The following is a 23,255-nucleotide window of genomic DNA, read 5'->3' as shown; positions in this document are numbered from 1 at the left end:
TTTGAAATCTATTTCCATTATGTTTTAACAGTTTTGAAAATTCAGCTGTAATGTGGAACTCCTCTGAGAGCTAGTGACTGAACTAAATTCTCATCACAATAGCTTATATACCCCCTATCTGTATTCATTACTGAAAGCACTACAGGTGAAATTCTGTTTTACTCATTTTTATGTAGGAATAAGAATTCCACAGAAGCAATAGAAAATTATTGGGAAAAACTATAAAGATCAAATAGATTTATTCTCAGAGAAACCAAAAGAACAGTCTGTCTGAAGAGTAACTTACCTAGAATGAAAAAATCCATTTTATAATATACATTATTATAAATATATCCCAGATTAAGCAAATTAGGATCAAGTAAGGCTATTTTTTATGCACCATCATACTAAAGAAGCATCTCTCAAGAATGGCAAATGCTTTGTAATTAGCAACTACAATTTCAGGTAGGAAGCTTGAGTTTTCTCATGATCTTGGTGCAGGAACACTATCGTAATACATACACACTTCCTTTCTAGCAGAAAGACTGAAAAGCCCATAGTGGGATTCAAAGACCTCATTACAAAATTACAGTACCCTTTCCTCCCCTGCCCCTGATTCCATTACTGACTGCATTACCCATACTTAACCATAAGGTTTCCTATTATACAACAGGCAAAACTGTTTTCATAATAATTTTAATTCTCTAATGTTAAAGTATTCGAGACTAGTTAGTGTACCATAGTTCACTGGCTGCACAGTAAAGTATTGTGATACTTTGTAATAGAAACCTGAAGTTCTATTGACTGTGCTGTTTGAAAAAAACAGTAAGCATTTTCCAATCCTTTTGAATCACGTAGATGTGGGTAGGGAACAGTCTGTATAAATATAAGTGTCTTTAAATTTTCTGCTGGGACTGTGCACAGTGAAGCTTTACAATATTAACAGGAAAACTGCTATAAATTTTTCATATTATCACAATCAGGGAATGTCAAAAACTCCAGGGAAAAAATGAAACTTAAACCGAACTGCTCAAGATTGAAGGTTGGTCCTTATTATTGAAACAAGTGAAATTAATAATCCCAGGAATACTGAAACAATCTTAAAACCAAAGACAGTAGCTGCACAGAATAGATGTTAAGCAACGAAATTTAATGTAATGAGAGTTTCATGAAAGAAAGCAGCAGTCCCATATATCTTCTGGGAAAACAAATATGAAGCCTATGAAACACTGTTAAAACTGTGTATGTGTCACTGGTTCCTCAAAATTAACACAACATTTACATACTGTTAGGGCTTACAAAATACCATTTGTGGTAGTTAAACATAAAAAAACCCCCAACCAGCTGCTTGCCTGACAGATTAATAGATACGAGATACTCAAATCTGCAGCATTTAGCTTAACACAGTAAATGATCTTACATGTATACATCCCATTAAGTTCTGTGAACAATTTGTCGTTCAGTATAGAAAAATGGATCTGAAGCAGCAGTTTAGCAGAAAGTGAGTATAGGCACGTAAAAGACCTTAAGGCAACACACAAGAATTCCAGACCCTCAAGGGACTTGATAAGGTTTCTGCAAGATGGAGATTTATTGCCCATTTACAAAGAACAAATGGTAATTACAAGACAAACATAATAATTAAACATACAAGCTCTGAAATTGTACAAAGATACTCATTCCTTGTGGTTGAGGTGCATTGTTAAAAACAACAGTGCTAGCTGAAGGGACTTTTGCAAAGATGCAGTGGAATCTGCAGTTACAAGGGGACATGACTGAACAGATAAGACACAGATTCACCATTGTGTGTTCTTCGAATTGCTTCTGCAAGGATCATGGAAATGTCAATAAACTGAAAGAAAAAAGAATTCATGAAGAATTTTATGGGATGCCAAGAACAATGAACTATACAGTTAATAAACAAAAACAAACATTCAATTTACCATTGCGCTCTCTTGTTACTAGGAAGTAAAATAACATTAAAGCTTTAGGTATTGAACATATACATAAAAACTGCATTAATACAAAATAAAAACTCAAAAACTGAGTAAGAGAGCATTGAGTAAGACTGCTGCATGGTCATATTGTTGAAGGCTTCTGACAAAGGGCATGTTGTCAAAAACCCCCACTATTGCTGCCATCAGATGGCAGTGTCCACTTGACACAAATACCATTTCAGGGAGGTACACCTTTAAAGTGCTTGCTTTATTTCAATAAATACCAAATAAGTGTTAAGCTTTTAAAAAAAATCCAATAATGCATTACAAAACCCAATCTTTTCTGCTTTTCTCCACTCTGTGCTGAGGAAAATCTCCAAATGGGACACATGACTTCCCAGAACAATTCATTAGTGTTTTTAAAAATAGTCATCTAAGATTTCTGTGCCTCCACTATAACATAACTAAGTTTCTACATACAAATACTGTATGATTAATATTGCTAAAAAAATCAAACCCACTCCTAGTCAATTTAACATTTGCCACTTATGATTAATATTGCTAAAAAAATCAAAACCACTCCTAGTCAATTTAACATATGCCACGTTTCACAATCAATCATACTTGAGGTATGGCAAATATCAAATATTTTGCAATGCTCTATTGTACTACTTGAATCCCCTTAAAACAGTACTTTGGAATGTTTTAGCAAAACGTTTTGCTAGCAATGTATTTTAGAATATTAATTTTCTCTCAATGTGCAAATTCTAGCACAAGTTAACAGGAAAATACAAATCCTGAGTTTAAAGAATGACACAAAAATAGCACTGTACCTGTATTTTTGGGCAGTGTTTCATTTTATCCTCTTGGGGGATTGTATTAGTTACCACAACAGCCTCAAATGATGCACTATTAATCCGAGAGAGGGCAGGACCAGAAAAGATGCCATGAGTAAGAATGGCATAAACTTTAGTAGCACCAGCAGACATTAACCTGTAGAACACAGAAGAAAAGCATGCTGTGATGCATGTTTACATACATGGCTATAGATGAAGCCAGATACAAATCTCTGTAAAATACATTTTACTCACACATTCCTACATATAAAATATCTACAAAATAATTCAGATGTTTGTATGACCTGAAAAAGTTTAAAATTAAGTGTCTCAAACCCCCACAACAACCAACTGATATTTAAAGGAAAAAGTTATTTGTAGCAGTGATACTAATGAAAACTGTTGCACTATTGACCATATCATCACAAAGTACAACTGAACTCCAGTACAAATTTTCTATCTTAATCAGGCAAAAACTTGAAGTAGGTTGGATGACAATATTCACAACTCTATTGTGCCTCCATTATTGTCCACCTTTATTTTTCATTTGCAATTCAAACAGTTCTGCTTGGAAGGAGTTTCTGAGGAAGGAGAAATGTTAATGATTAAAAGCCTAGCTTACTGCAAGGTTCTGGGAAGACATTCTTCTAATCCAAGTGAAGTGACACAGCACAGGAGGGAAAAGAAGTATAAATCAAAGAACCAAAACACATTTTAACTGAGTCAGAATCTTGATTTTTTACTCACTTCAAGGCTCAGCTATATCCTAGCTGCTTTTCTAGTCTCACAAACAGAGGCCCTGAAGAGTGGCATTTTATCAGATCATTGCAAAGGCACACAAGGAAGCATAAGAGAGGAAAAAAGACAAACCCATAGAAACATCATCTCATTTTGAATGGCTCGACAGAAACAAATTTTCTGGTCATTTCAGCATTACATTTAAAATCTGCAACCTACAAGGAGGATGCACTACAACAGGGTGTGTACCAATAGTGTGTACTTAAGTTTGTATTTAAGCAAGTTGATCTGCTGTACCTGAAAATACATTTCTTAGTTCATCTGCTTGATATGCATCTAGGTTGCTGAGATAAAAAGAGTTCTAGATGTATTTTGGTGAGCAAGTCTAATTAAGCACAAAGTACATCCCACCTAGATTTGACATTAATGAAAAGCACTAGTTCATGCCAAGAACATGATATAAGGCAGCATCTCTGAAGCAAAAACATCTTTCTTAGTGAACACTGCAGATACATTGAAGGTTTTTGACAATTCTAGAATTTGCTCTCTAGAATCTAGTCTACTGTAGGTAAATAAAGAGTGCTTCTCTTGTCGCAAGAAAGAAATAAGGCCTTCTTTTTGACAGGAATAAACTTCCTCTATGCACAGAAGTATTACAAAATTGTTGGCTAGGTAATTTTTGATTTTGATCTCTGAAGGGCACAGCCTAGAAACACACTTTAAGGTCTGATGCAGATTAGAATGTGGACAGCAAGCAACAGCACAACATCTCTTTGAAAAATTTCATTGAATTTCCATCAAGGTGAAAAGAAACAGAAGACTATATGAATGCTTCCACATAATTTTTTTACATCCTTCTCACCTCCCCAGATGAAAAGCACAAGTAGTTTTATAGTTAAGATGTACACTGAAGGCTAATATTAAACTTGTAGTGAACACTGGGGAGAAAATTATTTAATCCAGTAAAGCTTTGTGAAAGAATGCCTAAGTATAGTGGAAAGGCTCCATGACAAGGTTTAAGAAGAGAATGATTTTCCATCTGTCATTTCTGCCTTGGAACTGAAAAGTACACTAGATGGCTCAAGTTCTTTTCAAGTTATATGACATATTATTTATTCTCTGTTCTTCCTACATACAGATCATGTATTTATGTAAATATTTTCTCAATTAGACATTCTCAACAAGGACATGGCTTGATCACAGAACTGTGACCTACAGACTCAAGGATCAGAATGGCTTTATGCTACAGATGTCTGACCAGGTTATATGCATGCAGGAGAACTGCATTCATCAGCTGCCAGCAGGTTCCAGGACAGTGAGACAGTGGGCTGGATCATAATACTACTTACTTGTCTGCTGCATGACATATTGTGCCACATGTGTCAGCCATATCATCGACGAGAATTGCTACTCTGTCTTTCACGTCACCAACCAAGACCATTCTGTCCACTTCATTTGCCCTCTTTCTTTCCTTATGAATGAGAGCAAATTCCACATTCAGTCTGTCAGCAATTGAAGTAACCCTAAGTTTTGGAAAGAAATACACCACATTTAGTCATCTTAGAAGAAAGAAGTCATACATGTGTATTTGTCACAAAACAGCTTTTCAAATTACCACAAACTTTTGCAAGTAATGAGATAGGTAGAAACAATTCATTGCTAATAAATACAACCAGAGAGATTTGAGCTATATGCCAAAAATAGATTTATTTTTTTAACTGAATTGACTTTGGTTTTCTGTCATGAAGTGCCTGGCTTTGAAAACATTTCACCTCTTCACAAGCTTTTATTAAGCTGCTACAATACCTAGTCACACCACATAATTTCAAGTGGAGGGAATTCTAAGTCAATTCTAAGCCAACAGTAACGTGCACTTTAACATTCTAACTGAAAAATGCCATTGCAGAAATGTGAAACCAAACAAGTTAATAGTGATTAATAATTATTTTCACAGTACTTGACTAGTAATCAAGTAGCTTACTTCATTAGCATACATCTACTTGACAAAGATCTGTTCATACCATTCAGTGTAACCTCTGGTGGCCAGACAAACTTCCAATAATAAACTTGTTACAGACTTCTGAAGTGCTTTTTCCAGTTTGTTTAATATAACAGAGCTGTGACATATAAACATTGGAACAAACAGTACGATGCCTTTTTTTTAATGCTGGTGCAACCTTGCAGCCTCTCTTTTAAGAATATGTTTAGAATGTTGTTAACAAGATTCTTAACATGCACAGTTAATTGAAAATACAGTTGTGTTTCTTTGCCACTTAAATATGAAGGCGTTGTTAGTTACTGTATTTCAACAACTGGATGATAAACAAAAAACCCAAAAGTTTTGACATCTTGTGTGAATAGTGTAATTTCATAGGAAGTCTCAATATCTCAGAGGCATTAAGATATTAATAGAACTTGCATGTCTTATTTCAGTCACAACATTTAGTAAGCTGGGGAAAAAACAAGCAAATGCTAAGAAACAAAAAAGAATTGAGATCTTTTAAATGAGTGCAAGAACATGGATTTCTTTAAAAAATTAATGCTTACAGATCTAAATTTAAAGACAATTCACATTAAAATTTCACATTTTATTTACTTTTCATTAAGTACTGTTTTGAAGGTCTACATGTTTTAAATGGAAAGGCCAAAACATTTTCTTTACATTACATTACTGGAGGCAAATGAGAAGCTGTGAATTTATTGAAACCAACATCTGCCCCTACTTCACCAGCAACTGCTTGGTTGTATTACAACAGAAAGGTACTAAAGATAGACTATATCTCTCTATATTAAATACAATGAGAGTGGTCCTTGAAAAATAAACTCTTATGGCCAACTTGATAATACACAACTATATTGTAGAGGAAAAAATGCTGTCTTCTGACTTGAATTCTAAGAAAAGGCTTTATTTTGTTTAAATAAATCTAAAGCAAAACAAAGAACTGCAAAAATAGCAGTATCCAGATAGGAACAAACAAAGAAATTTAATTGACTGAGTCATCTGAATTTTAGAATGCTTTCTGTGTTTATATGCTTCATATCTTTAACCTGACTAATCTAAAAAGGAACAACTGTGGAGTTCTAAGCAGTCTTATTTCTATGTTGCCATTCTGTTTTGCAGCAGCAGCATAACTGCTAAAACTTGAGAATAAGCATTTTACCTCAGTGCCATGCTTTATCACCTCACCAACCAGTTTTGCATTGGTCTGTGCTCAATAGAGACCAAATAAAAGATAGTCTGCTAAACGAGTAATGCATGTTGTGAATGAAGAAAGACTCCAATGAACTCACTTTTGCTTTTTTTACCTTTTGCCACTCAAAACAAAACTTCATTCCCTTTTTCTAGTATTTACAGTGCACAACTTGGGGTCACTAGGTTTACAGCTGGAATGCAATATGAGAAAGGAAAAAAAAGAAATATGAGTCAAGCAAGTTCTTACCTAAACAGCAGCAGGTAGAGTGGGAATAGGCCATATGCTTTGACAGAGAGGGGAAGCTTAGGCAGTTCCAGCGTGAAGCAGGAAGAGGTGCAGCAACTGCACTAAAGAAGCAAGCAGCAGGAAAAATCTCTTCCCTCCTGTGGAGGGATTCAGCTAATGAAGCCATACCCAGGGAGAGAGAAAAAGATTTTCTTTTGAGTATAGAAAGCTGTGTTTTCGAGGATAAACAACATTGGAAGAACTAGTTGTTCTGTTTTTACAATGCAGTTAGATTCATCAGTGATGTACTCTATATCTTACACAATTCCTAAAGGAAAAGAGAAGATTAGACAAAGCAGTTCATTAACCACTAACTATATGTAAAACTAATAGTTTTAGGCTTGTATAGTACCTTTTTGCACCACCTGCATCAGGTGAGACTATGATACAGTTTCTCCACTCCGGAATGTTCTCTTTAATCCACTGCAGCACTGCAGGTTCTGCATACAGGTTATCTACTGGAATGTCAAAGAAACCCTAGTCCAAAAGAGAAAGAAAGTTTCATGATATATGTTTGCATCTTCCCTGGAATGAAGACACAGTGAAAGAATCAAGCCTTTGTCTTTCATGTATGATAGAACTTCAATCAGTATTTTGCACTGGTCTAATTCTGCCCTCTGGTATTACTGTCAAATACAATAGAAGACAGACCAATGTTAAGGTCTCTAAAAAAATCTCACCCAAGAATAGTGAAACAGAGAACAGCTATTCTCAATTGATATTAAAAAAATCAGAAATGATGATCACCTTCAGGAACTCAAGTAAATTCATGCTAGTGAAAAGATCTCAAAAATCCAGTAACACTCAACTTCCATGAATTTCAACTGCTTGACATGGACAGTAGTATTTCAATATGGAGAAGACTCAAGCTAGTATTACCTGAGCAGCAGAAATGGAAACTTTGTTTTTGTGCAAGTTGTGCAGACAAGAAATCTGTGTTAGACCACAAATGAAACTGCTTTTTGTGTGACAGATATCTAGCATAATAAGAAATTCTGACTAAACCGAGTGCCAGAACTGAAAGATAAGATATTTTCTAGGAAAAAACCACAAAGCTATCTTAAAAAGAGGTGCACATGAGAAGGATAAATGATGTCTGCTTTGTTTCTGAAGAAAAGGTTTTATGATTTGCTGGATGATACAGCAGTAAGCCAGGTAAGGGTTGCTAGCCTCCATCTCCACTTCTTTTAAGAGAATATTGTACCCTTGGCTGTAACAAGAAAACTACCTAGGGCAACACTATAATCTTTGACAAGGCCAAGATTAAGAGAACTTGCCCCAAGCAAGTACATTTTATGGTCTGGAAGCTCTTACAATAGACTTGGCAAATTCTACTGAAGACTCTAATGCAAAAATATTTGAAGTGCCTGCAAAAATCACCCCATAAAATCATGACTGGTTTCTTTCTAAAAGGGAATTGAATTAGAAACAGGGAGCAAGGCTTTCTCTGAACGCTGGGTTAGAATTCTGTACATTGCCTTTCAAAACAGTGAGAACACCCAGAGAATTACCACTAGCCTTTCCCATTAAGTCTAGAGCTCCCAGGCACAACCATTAGGAATCGATAGCTACCTGAATCTGTGAAGCATGCAGGTCCATGGTGATGATGTGGTCAGCCCCTGCAACTGAGAGCATGTTGGCAACAAGTTTTGCAGAGATTGGAGCACGGCTCTGAGGAATAAAGCACAAATGTTTAAAATTTAAAAGTATTTTGACTAGATGCAAAGAATCTACGTTTATTGGTTTTTTCCTTCAGGATGTTTGCAATATAGATATGAAAAACTCCAGAACTTTAGCCAAACTAGCCTGTCAATAGCTACTCTTGCTACTAGGGTTTTGAAATGCAGTAAAACATTTAGGATTTTCTAAATCAGTTTGCATAGTCTGCCTAATAATGCTTTGTATTAAAAAGATAAAATTGAGGATATAATTTTCAAATTCTTCTACTTAAAACTTTTCTATAGCAGAAGGACAATCTCCAGTTTTCTAAGCCTCTACCCTATATAAACATCCAACTCCAAAGCAACTATCCTGTTCATGAAAACATTGCAAAAAATGAAGACCAAAGGCAAAGTGAACCCAACTCTTGCAAACAGTGCCTTAAAACAAAGTTAGTATCAAGCATTTCTTCATGACACAATAAAAACTTGTAGCTGATCCATGCTGGCAGGGTCTTCTACCCTGATCCATTTATTTATTCTTTTTTTCCTAATTCATGTTTAATTTCTGGATGCAGTTAGGAACCTAGAATTCCCAAAAGAGACAGAGGGGATGAAAAAAAAACCCTGAGAAGTAGAAAGAATTAAAGAAGAAGAAAAATCTTATTTGCAAAGTTAATGCCAATGTCAAGAGCTTTTTAAAAGCATCAAGGATGCAGAACAAACAGCAGCATTAAAAAAACGTAAGAAAATAGAGAGAAGATGGAAACAATGACTGGAGGATACCTCACTTTTTTCTTTTCTGAGCAACTCCCAATTTTTTTCAGACGTTTTTAAGCACTGTAAAAAGCTACGCTGCCCTACACAGCTCTCTCTAACAGAAACACTAAACAAAACCTCCTGGTTTCTTTTTGCCAATGTTTAATAAGGTTAATAGCTGGCAATAACATTAGCATAAAGGCAGAACTGCAATTCAGAGTTTCCATCTCACTGTCAGACTGGTTTTTGCTGGCACAGTATTCTCTCCTGCTCCATCTCTTTATCAAACAGACTCATTTAGCCTCCCAGGAACCTCCTCTCCCTCCACCCCATACACACAATTACAGAGTATCTCTGCTTTCCTTCCACTGATGCTTAAGGGCATAACTGACAATGAGCTGAATAACTGCCAATTTAACCTGGATGCTTTTCTGTCTGTGTCCTATCAAGGAGCCAATATTTTCCTCAAAACTTTTGCTAATTTAGGTAGAAACTTCACATTTCTCTGTTTTAACCCACAGATTGACAACACACTTAACAATAGAAACTGAGACACTGCAGTCTTTTATATGGCTAGATCAAGCTTATCATCATCATTACTGCAACTCTTAATTTTGAAAACCTTCCCTTTTGGGTCTTGTGTTTCACAGAACATCACCACCATTCAATCTGTGTCAGATGCATAGAAGACATGTAACAGCTGCCACACTCTTCTCTGGATCTCTGCAATTCAGATGCATGTAGCCTCCCTAAGAATTTGTTACCATTAACACTTCATCACAGCTTACATTCCAGTTACAGAGGTCTATGCTGCTCTTCATTTAAGTTCAGTTCTGTAAGGTTCAAGTTGTCCAAAGCTTTCTGGATATTTCCATTATTAGCAGCAAACTTTGTTCATGCCATTTGAATTCCTGATTACTTCAGCTCATCTCAGGATCTGACATTTTTAAGATGAACTTCAAAATAGTCTCAAATCTCTGGCAACACCTAATAAAACAAAGATTTGCTATCTACTCTTTCAATTCTGTCATAGCATTCTCTTACCAGCTCTCTGCAAACATCTCGTTTAATGCTTCTGCTAAACTGGACTAACAGATGATGCTGAAAAACAGAGGTTTGCTCCCCTGCTTCCCCATCCCTTCCTTCCAGGCTAGACAATTCCACCACCTTCCTTGTGCTGCACACAAGAACTTCTCTGAGCCAACAGCAGCCAGGTGAGTCAGCTCAAATAGAAGAAAGGCAAATGAAGATGGCAAACCAGGACCATCCTCACTGGTAGAAACAGGTAACAAGCTCAGGCTAGCTGCTAAAGGCAAACTACATTTCTCTCTTCAGCACACTGAATTTTTGCCTTTATTTTTTTTCATTTCTGTTCAATATGAATACCATCCAACTTCTCATGTATCAGTATCATGAGTATCACCATTACAAAAAAAACCCCAAAGTATTTCTCTGCATCCCATTCTAATGTATACGTTACCAGTTGGTACTTCTTTCAGCTGCTGGCCTTGCAGGCTGCCTTCCCAGAAGGAAGAACTTGAAGTTTTACCACTAGGTAACTTGTTTTAGCAGATATGCACACATCACAGACTGCCTATGTGTTGGTGGACAGAGAGTCTTGGAAGGAAAGATAGCCAGACACCAATACCTGTTTCTCAAGAATGGGCTAATAGGAGATTAAGACAAAAGAAGTTTGCAGCTGACAGTTTCCTTTACACAAAATTGTGCATTAAAAGAAAAACACACATGACATGTTCAAAAGGATTTAAGATTTGATTGCTTGCATAGAAAATAAGTTTGTGCTACAGTATGATCCACACTGAATATTATTTTAAAATTAAAGGCAGTGTATTCATGGGAACCTCAGATAACCTGGCCTCATTATTCAGGAATTTGGATGACAAAGTTAGATGAGAACTCCAGATTTTCCTTATATTGTAGCTTGTAAGGTTTGCTTCTGATAAGATAGGAAAGAGCACAAGAGATTCACAGTACTCATTGTTCCATTCTTTGATACAATTTTAGATTAGTTTCAGAATTATTAGTGTGAAAAGCAGCATTATATTATGTACAGAAACTGAATTGTAAAAAAAAATAAATAAAATTACTTCAATTATCAGGAGTAGGGGGTAATCCACAAAGCTAATATTAACCACCTCACAAGAGTAACTATGCAAAGGACACATAGCTGGAAGTAAAAGTTGTCCATCAAGATTAAAGCTCTGTTGCCTTCAAGCATCTTAATACATTGTCTTGCTTAATATTCATCACATGCATGCTGAACAAAATAAATAAATAAATAAATAAATAAAATCAAAGACCCCATAGATTTATAACTGGAACTTTCACTTCCAAGAAAGCCAGTTGTGAAGTGTATGGATACTGAATATTCACTAATGTATTACCCAAATTTATCAGTAAAAAAAATGAGATGTGCTTTGAAGCTTCAGAAATTGACAGCCATTATCTTGAACGTCCAGATAAATTTGTAACTGGAATCTAAGAATTTTCTTGTAGCAAATTATCCCACAGGATTACTGTCATGGCCTAGGCGAAACACAACTGAGATCAAGAAGTGAAACCAAAAATGTTCCTAGTTATACATAAGGTAACCCCTTAAGTTTCACCCTTGAAGGCCATATTAATGGAAATGCATAGTGTTAGATTAACAAAAAAAAAAAAAAAAGATACCTACCCAACGCTCCACGGACCCCTTCTACAAATCAAAAAAACAAAGTTACATGAGCTGTAGAACACCAAACTCACCTGTCACTGTACTTCTAACTTATCTCAAAGGCATCTCTGCAGCATCCTACATAAATGTCTTGCCCACAGCTTGGAACAGGATGCATAAATGCAGCTATGGCCAAAGCACAGATACACCTGAGCTAATTTTAATCTCATTTTAAATTAGCTAGCTTGTGCATCAGAAATCTTCTAGTTTAGGGCAGCACTTGATTGAGTCTAAATGAATTTACCAACTTTTCCATGATTCAGAGCAAGCCTTTTTTTGTTTTTACACCTCTGTTTCTCATTTCAAGTTAGTCTGGGTTTAATGTTAAAATTTCCAGAATAGATTACACAGGCCTTGTTTAGAATCAGATTTTTACTGCAAGGCACTTTTATTATATAAATAAATCAAGAGCACTTTCATAGTTCTCAGTAAGCATAACTCCAACAGAGGTTTGAAGAAAACAGGGTTATTTAAGCAGCAAAGACTCAGTCTATTTAGTTCTTAATGGATTAAAGTCAACAGCTTTAATTCAAACCAAAACCCAGCATCCAGCTAGTGAAGATTATGCTGCTTCAGTTCATAGTAAGCAAGCTACAGCAATATCTTTCATCATAGAAGAAAATCTGTGAACAACCACAGGAAGAAAATGGCTGGCACTTTACTGACACTTCAGGTAGCATACAAAGCTTGTGCACTCAACATGGGTCAAAGACCAAGTGATGTGATGAAATCCAACAGGGGGAGGAAAGATGTCCCTGTCAATAAGCTGCTCAATGTTGACAGCTATATTATAGCTTATTTTGCAACATGGAGGTCACTACCAAGGTTAATTTCCAAAGATGGCAAACATTTTCTCAATTGCAAAACAGAGGGGAGAGGTGAAAATAAAGAAAAAAAGATAAAAAAGGCATTTTGCCTAGAATTGCAGGAGTCATTGACACACTGAGAACAGTTTTGAAAAAATGCTCAAAATCTGTTAATCACAATCACTTTCCTAGGCTGTCTTCAGATGGCATTTCTAAAATACAAAATACTTCTGAATGGCATGCTGTGCCACCACACTGGGGGTTTTAAGTGTTTCTTGGAAGACTCCCACATGGCTGTTGGGTACCCTTGACAAGACATACCCTAGATGCATGGAAAAGACTCATCCTTTTCCCCACACCAGAACTTACAGGATGGTCCAGCAGAATCTCCCAATACGAATTGGGAAATCAAAACATAGTGACATGTTTTCCTTCCCTTTCAACAAAATGTTTGTTTCCCTTTCAAGCTCTTTTGATATAAAGAAGCATTTCACCTGTCCTGATGATGGGAAAGCATTATTCAATACAAAATGTAGCAAAAATGCAGTACCAAAAGATGTAGGCAAAGAATAGGGTGTTACTATTTAACTCCTGAAATCTGTTTTTGGAAGTGTAACAAGTGGATCTTGACAATATTAGTATGGTGTTACAGAGTCTGCATTTAAAGAATGAGTATACCAGAAAATAAGCTTTTTGTATTTAGCTTTGCTCTTAGACATCACAGGCTAAGCATTACATATTTTGTAATAACTGCTATTATTTTTAGCTTCTGCATTACTTCAGTCTTGTTGTAGTTTTATATAAAAGAACATAAAGAATAATAGAAGGCTTTAAGGATGGTTTGCTTGATGTCCAAAGTGAGAGGAAGGGAGTAGTCCATTTATGGGAAGTATCAGAGGGAGGCAATTTCCCAAAAAATATAACCACTGTAATCCAATCTTTAAAGCGAAATTCACATTTCTTATTACTTCTCCTTAAGTAAGTTTGGGTAAAAGTAACATTCATATAACCTATTAGAGGTTTTTTGTATATATAGTAGAGATAGGAAAGTCTAGTTAGGTATCTTTTAAAATCAGTCTCACTTAACACCAAGTTTATTACTGTGTTACCAACTTGGCTGAACTGGTATATTCATCAGTTATGACAGATCACATTCAGGACTAAGGCACTAAAAACAGTTTCAATACAATTTTTGGTCTGCATAAATCAAAATAATTTTTACAGATATAAAAACTTTTTTTTCACTCTCTCTGGTAGCATAAAAGAATGTTTTTATTAATTACTGTTATGCCGCTCAGATTTCATCAGCTCCTTCCATTTGGCTGTCTAACCATATAGGGTAAACCCACATATATAATGGTTGCAGTACTTCAGGTTTAGGACTTAATTCCATGCAATAAAAGTGCTTAAAAAGGTGTACTCTCTTCATATACAGAGATTAAAAAACCCTCAAACTTAGAATAAGCAAGAAAAGCAATCCCATAAGGTGAGGTTTGCTAGCAAAGTACTCTGCAACATACAATACACGTAGATTGTACCTACTTTTTAAAACTGAAGGTGTGTCAATTATCAAACCACAAGCAAAAAATAGTTTAGTCTCACTTCATTCGCTTACAGATAAAATTATTGAACATTTTACCAAGAAAAAAAAGGATGGGAAAAAAAATAATCAAGTCTTTCAAATCACTTAAATGTTCATGAAAATTATTAATCTCCAAAAATTTCAGGTAAGCAAGCTTAACAAAAGCCTTCTGAAATGACACAGTTCTTACCTACCTTGTCTTTCTTATCTTGCCTGGCATATGGAAAACATGGAATTACAGCAGTCACTCTGGAGGATGATGCAATCTTGCAGGCATTGATCATGATGAGCAGTTCCATTAAGTTGTCATTTATTTCTCCACAGCCACTCTGAATAATATACACATCTTCTCCTCTCACACTTTCACCAATCTCTACACTGAAAGAGCAGGAGATGATCATCTCAACACTTGAATTACTGGAAAAGCATTATTAAAGAATAGAAAAACCAGTTTTGTTTTAACAAACTTCCATAGGTTTTCCATAGACTCCTCATTTAGACTAGGATTCTTTTTACAGTGATTTGGGTGTCTCCTTGATACAAAGTCTATATGAATATAAGCCAATCTAAAAATTTAGATTAGCCTAAATATGCTCTTCATAAGGTCAGTCACCAACCAACATGTAATTACAGCTAAAACTGATGCAGCTCACATTATTATTAAATATGATACTTGTCTTGTGTCAGTTGCTCTATTTGCTCTAACTGTGCTTACATGCTTTGCTTAGTTATGAGAGAATCTAAGAGTTATTTTATTCTTCCACAAATTTCAAGGCAAATTCTGGGACCAATCACACAACAGAATTTGAAAATTAAATAGAGCTTATAAATAAACAGGAAAAATAAAACAGTTGAATGTGGATGCTTTCTCAATTCTAGATCCAAGCAAAATAAATCTACTGCTGATCGACACTAACTTTTCACACCTGTTTCTCCAAACTTGCATATAAAATCACCAGACTAGTTTTTCCCTAAATCCATGCACAATGTACAATAAATATACAGACTTCCTAAATAATGAGGTGATCAGACCTTTAAACCCATGCTCTACTAAGTTAGTCTTAATTGCTAAATGCTAAATTAGCTTGGACCCTTATTTAAAAGCTTGCATCTTTACCTAAGATACAAATAAGCAAAAGCTTCTAACTGGAAATCATCCAAATAGCCCAAATGTGGGTAGAATAATTTATCTGATGGGTCTTTCATTGCTGACACTTGTTCTAGTCAAACAGCCGCAACAACTTTCAGGGTGCTGGTGTAAGACTCATTAGCTTTATGTAGCTAACAAAATACAGAAAGGAATTTACTGCTTTAAAACATCTTAATGGTAAGCAAACATTTGATTTATCACCATCAAGATAGTTGAGTCCATGCCCTCTGCTCTCCTATTCAACTCCTTTGCAGTCCCAAACAAGTTACATAAAAATCCTGTCTTCATTTTTCTCCTTAATTGAATATATTTTTTGGCTAAGAATGCTACTGGCAGGACTTCTTAACACTGAAAGAAAGCAAACCATCTAGCAAAGACCAGATCTCTGGAAGGACAGAGGTGGTCATGGATACAGTTATCTGCAGAGATGTCAGGAAACATTTTGGAGGTCTTCATCATAGCACAAAGACACATTTTTTACTCATAAAACTGTTACTTTACAAGTTTTTGATCAATGGAATAAGGCTGTTCAGAGAAAACTGTTTTGATCAAAATATTTTCCTAGTTTGATTTCCTTTTTGGAGCTGAAAAAGTTTTGATCAACATAATTTAAGTTCAGCGAGATACTATGTATATTACATAATTAGAAAAACTGACCAGGCTTAAATAGAAGCCCTACAAGAAAAAGAAATAAATCCATGTCTGGTGTTCAAATACCAGAACAAAACAAACAGAAGAAACTTGTCATTGCTTCTGAACACAAATCCAGCATCTACCCACTACCTTATGGATGTAGCCTCAATCATTATTATAGCTTCATGGTTATCATAAGGGCTTTAAAAATTGTAACAACCACCTAACTCAGCACTTACACAGACCTGCTTTGTAAAGTGTGTTGTCACCACATCTTTGGAATACGTCCAAAGATAAATGATTTTAGCACACAGGGGGCAAAAAAAAGGAACCACTAGTTTAACAGACACATTATATATTAGGAAAAGAAATTGGCTAAATGCCTAAAGTACACGATCTTAATGTTTATTCTATACTCAAAAACTGCTAAATTATAACACTTGGAGTTGTTTTGCTCCTTTTAAAAACAGTCATTCCTACACATATCACTAAAAAATAACAGGTTTCAGAAGGTGAGGGAATATACTTTGAGATAAATATAGGTCTGGTTATTACAATGGACCTGAAGTGATACTTTTCCTATTGTCATAAATTTATTTTTTTCCAATGACCTTGGGCTAGCAATGGCTTTTTCATCTTAAACAACTTAGAAAACAAATATGCTACTTCTTTTTCTCTTGGTGCATTTGAAAAATTGTAGTTATGGTTTTGAGTCTAGAATGACATTTGTCACACAGAAACATGAATAGTCACATTTCCCAGTCAACTAGAGATAGCTGTGCAACAGATTAGTATCTCTTCTTACCTACCTTCTCAAAGTTTGCTATTGAGAGTTATTGTGTAGATTCAAGCAACAGATACACATACAGCTGCCTCCACCAAGTCACAGAGTAAAAGATAACCAGTCATTGTGTTTCCAGTATTCCATCAGATATAGCCTGTAGCAATCACTTTGGTGGGTGTTTTTGGGTGGTTTGGGGTTAGCTTTTATTTTGGGGAGGAGGGGTTGGCAGTTTGGGTTTGTTGTTTTGTTTGGGGTTTTATTTCCCCCTCTCCTTTTTTTTTTTTTTTTTTTACATATTCAGGTGACCAATAAAAGACTATAATATCAGGCAGCCAATAAGACTATAATATCAGATATCTGAAATACTGTATCTCAAATATCTATTAAACAACACTAAGCTAACAGCAGTCGAACTTTGTGACAGTTTTCTTATTAGCATTACTAGTAAATTCCCCTTAAACCATCTATATCATGACCTAATTAACTGTCTGGGAGGTTATTCAAACAATTTCACATAGAGAGAACACAGAGAAAGGACACAAGAACAAGCTCCTGTCCCAAGATTACAAGCTTTGTTTGTTTTATGCAATTTAATCAAATTCAGCTATTTGGTAACAGTCTAAATAAATGTCTCTTTCAAGAAGAGTCAACAGAACCTGTACATTAAAAGCCCTGACACCACGAAATTGTATTTAAAAGTGAAATTTACAGAAATCAATAGCCCACAAAAGTAATTTTCTTTGAGCCAACTTGGAATCCACAAACAAAAGGCTCTAGCTGAGAAAGACAGACATACAACAGGTCATGATGAAAATCAAGTTTCAGTGTTGGTATCTGCCTTCAACTTGAAAAAGCTGATTTGAGAGTTCAATTTAGTAAGCAGGAACTTGGATAAACTAATTACCATGAATTAGGGATTAGGCTCAAAACCCACTTAGGTTACAAACATATTTCAGTGGCTGAAGCATCCATTCGGAAAAATCAGAATCAGAAGTAACAGCAGACTGAGCTCCTTCTGAGCTACATTTATAGTGAACTCCCAACAGAACTTAGTGATGGGAATTTGAAATTTGTACAGCCTAACTAAAATACAGAGTTGCGAGGAAGGGAATAAGAAGGCAGGGCCAGACTAAGACAGTAAATAACATAAATCCATAACTAGGTTCCTGTTCAAATCATGCACTTATATGGGCTCTATGTACCTTTTGACACAATTACAACAGATGAAGTTTCTAGCCACGCTTACAAGAAGTAAGATTTCTCAGCAATTTAGGTGCTGATAAAGTAGATGTGTGCTTCAGGCCTTTTTAATACCCAGAGAAGAGGCCAAAATTTAAGGTCTAGAGTCCTCATACAATGTGCAAAAAGAATCAATATCGAAAAAATCCACATGCTGAGTTTGCAATTCATTGAAACCCAGCCAATGGCAAGCACTAAGCAGTGGGGTGTGTTTGACCTCTTACCTTTGGGAACGCATTTTGCAGAGTAAACTCTTTTAGTGCAAGACTTCCAACTTGCCGGGCAAATATTTCAACTGACATGTTATGATGTAACAAAGTGACTACCAGCAAAGCCCAAAACAACAAAGAAACAATAAAAAAGCCAGAGTTGATTCTAAGTTTGTAGGGATCCCTTGTCTCCTGGCACCCATGGTCTTCCCTCAACTCTACCTTCTTCCACTTTGATTAACAGTTCCAAGGCAAGCCCCCCACTAGACCTTCATTAACAACTGCCCTATTCTAATGGTGGGCACTGGTATTGTAAGCACCAGAAGATGGGATATATCTTCTTACTCTCCACTCTGGGACACAGCCTGCAACTTCAAGGGAAGAACACCTTTCCTTGAGCAAGCTCTGGGTTTAGCCACATGCAATCCAAAAGGATCCATCAGAAATTTGGAAACAGAGGTTTAAAAAGCCGCAACATGTGCAAAATGTCTTCAAAGGCTGAGTACCAAACTCTGAAGCTAAGGACGTGTGGGATTATAAGCATTATTCACACAGGTCATTTTTGGCTTTTAATATTTCAAGCATTTAGCATCTACATAAAGATAAAAGTGCACACAGTATATGGCAAGGTCAGTAAAGCAGAAGTCTCAAACCAAAAGCTTTGAAGGATTTTGGGGCCTTTTCTGATCCAGAGCAATGTACAATGGCCATATTTGATGCATTTTCAATTCCTTATATAAACAAAACACTGTGCTGTTGTGGCTTAAACCATGAGAAACACAATGGGCAGTCTAGAAACAATTTTTATCTTATTCAGCCAAGCTGGTAAGATCTGTTTCTCTGGCTTCCCCTTGCTTATGACACTATAAGCAAGTGAGAAGAGAGGAAAACAGCTGCCTCCACTGACACAGGCAGACCACAACCACCCCAGTTGCAAATCACTTGCCCAGCAACTGGGCAGTATGAAGAGACACTTCACATCCCACCATGTCCCTCATCACTACTGCCTTTAGCTGATCTAACACCAGTATATCACCTGAACTCATGATTAGGGATCTGCAAACAGAACCATCCAGTCCAGTGAGGGTGATACAGCTCATGGCCTCCATACCAGCTGAACCCAAAGGAACTACATTACACAAGATGTAGTGATGTTATGTCTCAGATGAGACAACTGCAGTACAAGAAGTGGAGAATGCTGAAGGGGAGATAAGAGTTCCATTTTACAGCCAGGTGCTGAATTGTGCATCCCTTACATATAAGCTTCCACATTTGTTCTTGATTTTTTCAATTATTTACTTCAGAGAACAAACTGTTTTCATTACCCCACTTTGGTATCTTGGACTGAAATTTAATCTAGCAAGTTAGGAAAAAGTAGCTGAAGCTTCCTTGGAGAATTCATGCAAGGATGGATTTGAGTCTCTGTTTCACACAGTTTTATTTATTTACTTACAAAAAAACCCCAGCCCTCATCTCAACAGCACAGCTTTTCCCATACAGCAGGACTTCAAATCCCTTCCTCGTGTATGTGTCAAGAAGACCTGCAAGACTCACTTCAGCCAGTAAATCCCAGAGGAAAAAGAAGGAAACTCACAGGAATGGGTGGGATCACTAACTTTACCCACTAGGTGTGTATGACTAATTTCTCCATTTTGAGAATAACAAGTATTTCAAAGAGCAGAGTTAAAATAAATAGTCTTTAGAGAAGCAAGAACACCATATATACTAAGAAAATATATTTATGAAGGATACAGTCAATGATAATTTTTTTAAATCAACTTGCTCACCAAAAATATCTGCACTGGGATTTGTGTATCAACTATAACAAAATGTCATCTCAGTGTACTTGGAGACAATTTTGCAAAAACTTCAGAGTATTTAGTATCTGTATGCTTCTGTTACATGCCTGTCAAACAGACTTTCATGATGCTGAGGGTACAACAGCCACCCCTGGACCTCCATTTCTTTCTTCTTCCTCCAGCCTGCCAACCTCTGCTGATGACAGCTGCTTGTGGGGCTTGAAGAAGATAAACTGACTAATCCCCAATGCAGCCCTTATCATTTTGCCAAATAAATGAGAAGGCAGTGCCACCCAAGCTCCTACCATGACACTGTGGCTGGCACTTAACCGACACACAAGCTTTGAATACTAAACAGAGTTATCTTCCACAACCAGATATTACTAAGGAGCTCTCACCGCATTTTTTAGGGTTGCTTGACTTTGGTAGTCAGCTGTAGGAAAGCATTTCCATACAGCTCAGAGGGAAGGAAGTGAAAAATGAGGCAGTGATTGAGTCTACCAGCAATTTCCCTCACTTCCTCTAGCACAGTATATTTATCAGTTACAGACCTGTGAGAATACTGAATGCCTACATCAGAAAATTGTTAGATACACCAGCCTCAGTATAAATTAAAAAGAGAAGCCTTTCCCATTTAAAATTTCTGGAGTTGGGAGCAAACCTGCCTGTTCAGACACAGTGCTTGGTGGTCCTTATCCCTGGCTAACCTCAGCATTTCTCAAACCTCAGCAGTTCCTCAAACACACTTTGTGTCTGCTAAGGACTGAGACTGAAACCTAAAGCCTGTTTGAGATGAAATATAATGCAAAATATTTAATGACTCTTCCCTCCACTCTGTTCTGCAGGCCAGACTAACTGCAGTTCTCAAGAACAGAGCTTGGAGCTAGGATCCTTAGACAAGGGTTTAAGCCTGGGGCTGCACATAGTTATCAATTTATGCATCATTTATGTTTAAGAGAATGTAGAAAACAGAGAAACTGTTTTTAACAAAAGGTAAATCTTCTCTTCAACTTGCTTACTTAACAGATCTAACAAAACAAGAGTTTGTTGACCCTCAGGCCCAGCCTTATCTGTTTGCACAAAGGTTTGCCTGAGCACAACTAAGAAGGTTTAAGGTTCGACTTTTTTAACTATCAGGTCCTAGTATTCTGCAATACTGCAAATGTATTTCATAATGGCAATACACTTGTTTATAAATTTAAAAATGCATCAAAAATAAGGGAAAAAAAACCCAAACTGTGCTGGATTATTTTTTAATAGGACGTTTAATAGGAAGAAGTAAATTTTTGCTTACATACACATACAACAAATTTCTTTCTATATAAACTGAAAATCCAGATGCCTTGGGAAAGGACCACAGCAGCATAAACATCAACTTTACCTGTAGTTTAATTTTAAATACATTATTGATGAATTCCCTTATTACTATTGATAATTTTTTTTTATTAAGAACATTAGTCTAGAAAACTGGAAGGTCACCATCCTGAAATAAGTTGCCAAGGATATTGAAAAAATTACCCACTTATATACTGCATACAACTATACTTGCTAAAGGAGAAACAAGAACTTCATATTAGAATCTCAAAATCATGAAGTTGTAAAAAAACCCAAGCAAACCAACAAAACCAAACGCTTAAAAATTAAAATGTTAAAGCATTTTAAGTTCAGGGAAAAAAAGAAGAAAGAAAAAAGCTAATGTCAGCCTCGCAGTGTGGCAACAGAACAACAGAAGCAACCAGAAATAATGTTTAGATTAGGTACATTCCTCATATCTATACCACAGTACATCCCAACTCGCCTAAGAAAATAAACTGGCACTACTAGATTAGCCAAACCACTGACATGCTGCAATCACCACTATCTTCCTTTCTAATGGCAGAGGCCAATATTCTACACCTAGAAATATAGGTGCAATGACAGACTAGAGATTATTGTATCCTGAAGCCCAGAATTTAATTAATTTACCTCATAAAATAAAATACGCAAACTTTGGATCTACCTTGGATGAAACCTAAATCAACTTAGTTCTGCTGTTTGCTGTATTTTAGGCAGAGATTAAGACAAGTGTCTCTGAAGAACAAACACTAAAAAAAATTAGACAAGTTAGCAAGAAAGTCATGCAACCAAATACACAAATTAAGTTTTATCATGCAGAAAAGAGATCAAAGAGCAATAAAGTGAGTATGGGTCTGGAAAGACTTGAGAGAAGATTTAAGCTTTCATTTAATCAGGAATGAATAGAAGAGTTAGAGTGTGCAAACATTAGGTTGCATAAACACCAACGGAAGAGGGTTTATAGCAATGCCAGTGAGCATAACTAGAACAAGAGCAATTAAACTGAGAATGCAAAAATGTAGACAGAAGAGAAGGACAAGCTTTGTGAGAATAATTCTGAAATACACCATGTTAAACTTTCAAACGAAGCAATGAAAACATGCTTGCTCAGGAGATTCAGGACAAGAACAGATAAAAATAAACATACAAGAACCTCAGAGACTAGCCAGCTGCTTACAGTCAGGAACTTGTATTTCAGAATCAGCTGGCAGACCAGTCTCACACACCTATTTAGAAAAGCAGTTGCACAGTCTTACGAGCTCATGGATGAGCATATCAACTCAATTTAAAGTTCATTAAAAAGGGAGTAAATGAACTAGGTGGGTCAGAAAGCTAAGATGATACACTAGTACAGAGAGACAATGTTGGTAGAAAAGTTATCGGAAAGCACATTCCTGGTGGGTTCAGGTGACCAAGCCATCCTCATGGTTTCAAGCAGGATTTTTTTGCACTGTTACCAGTGTGACATGCTGAGTTTGGCTGTCCAGGAACCTGGGACACCTGCACTTTCAGGAGCAAATCAAGGCCATCAACAACTGCATCACTCTCATGCAGGACCAACAGTCTGGGACCATAGAAGGGAGGCACACAGGAGCTGT

General features: G+C 36.3%; 1 protein-coding gene across 2 annotated transcripts; it reads right to left on the bottom strand.

Annotated features, from left to right (window-relative positions):
- Window positions 1–1,551: 1,551 nt before the first annotated feature.
- LOC103800332 (ribose-phosphate pyrophosphokinase 2) lies at window positions 1,552–14,883 on the bottom strand. Of its 2 annotated transcripts, XM_009072708.1 has the most exons (7): window positions 14,703–14,883; window positions 12,082–12,102; window positions 8,542–8,640; window positions 7,322–7,446; window positions 4,840–5,013; window positions 2,750–2,909; window positions 1,552–1,831 (listed from the first exon to the last, which is right to left on the bottom strand). In XM_009072708.1, the coding sequence occupies exons 1-7, from the start codon at window positions 14,805–14,807 to the stop codon at window positions 1,739–1,741; spliced, it is 777 nt and encodes a 258-aa protein (XP_009070956.1). In that variant the 5' UTR covers window positions 14,808–14,883; the 3' UTR covers window positions 1,552–1,738. The 2 variants fall into 2 exon arrangements, with proteins under 2 accessions (XP_009070956.1, XP_009070957.1); XM_009072709.1 differs by lacking the exons at window positions 8,542–8,640; window positions 12,082–12,102; window positions 14,703–14,883 and adding an exon at window positions 6,931–7,083 and having other exon boundaries at window positions 1,555–1,831; window positions 7,322–7,360.
- Between the last annotated feature and the right edge of the window lie 8,372 nt (window positions 14,884–23,255).

The sequence above is a fragment of the Acanthisitta chloris genome, unplaced genomic scaffold (assembly GCF_000695815.1).
Source record: "Acanthisitta chloris isolate BGI_N310 unplaced genomic scaffold, ASM69581v1 scaffold20884, whole genome shotgun sequence".
Lineage (NCBI taxonomy): Eukaryota > Metazoa > Chordata > Aves > Passeriformes > Acanthisittidae > Acanthisitta > Acanthisitta chloris.
Note: the sequence above shows the minus strand (reverse complement) of the source record. Positions and strands in the feature narration are given on the sequence as shown.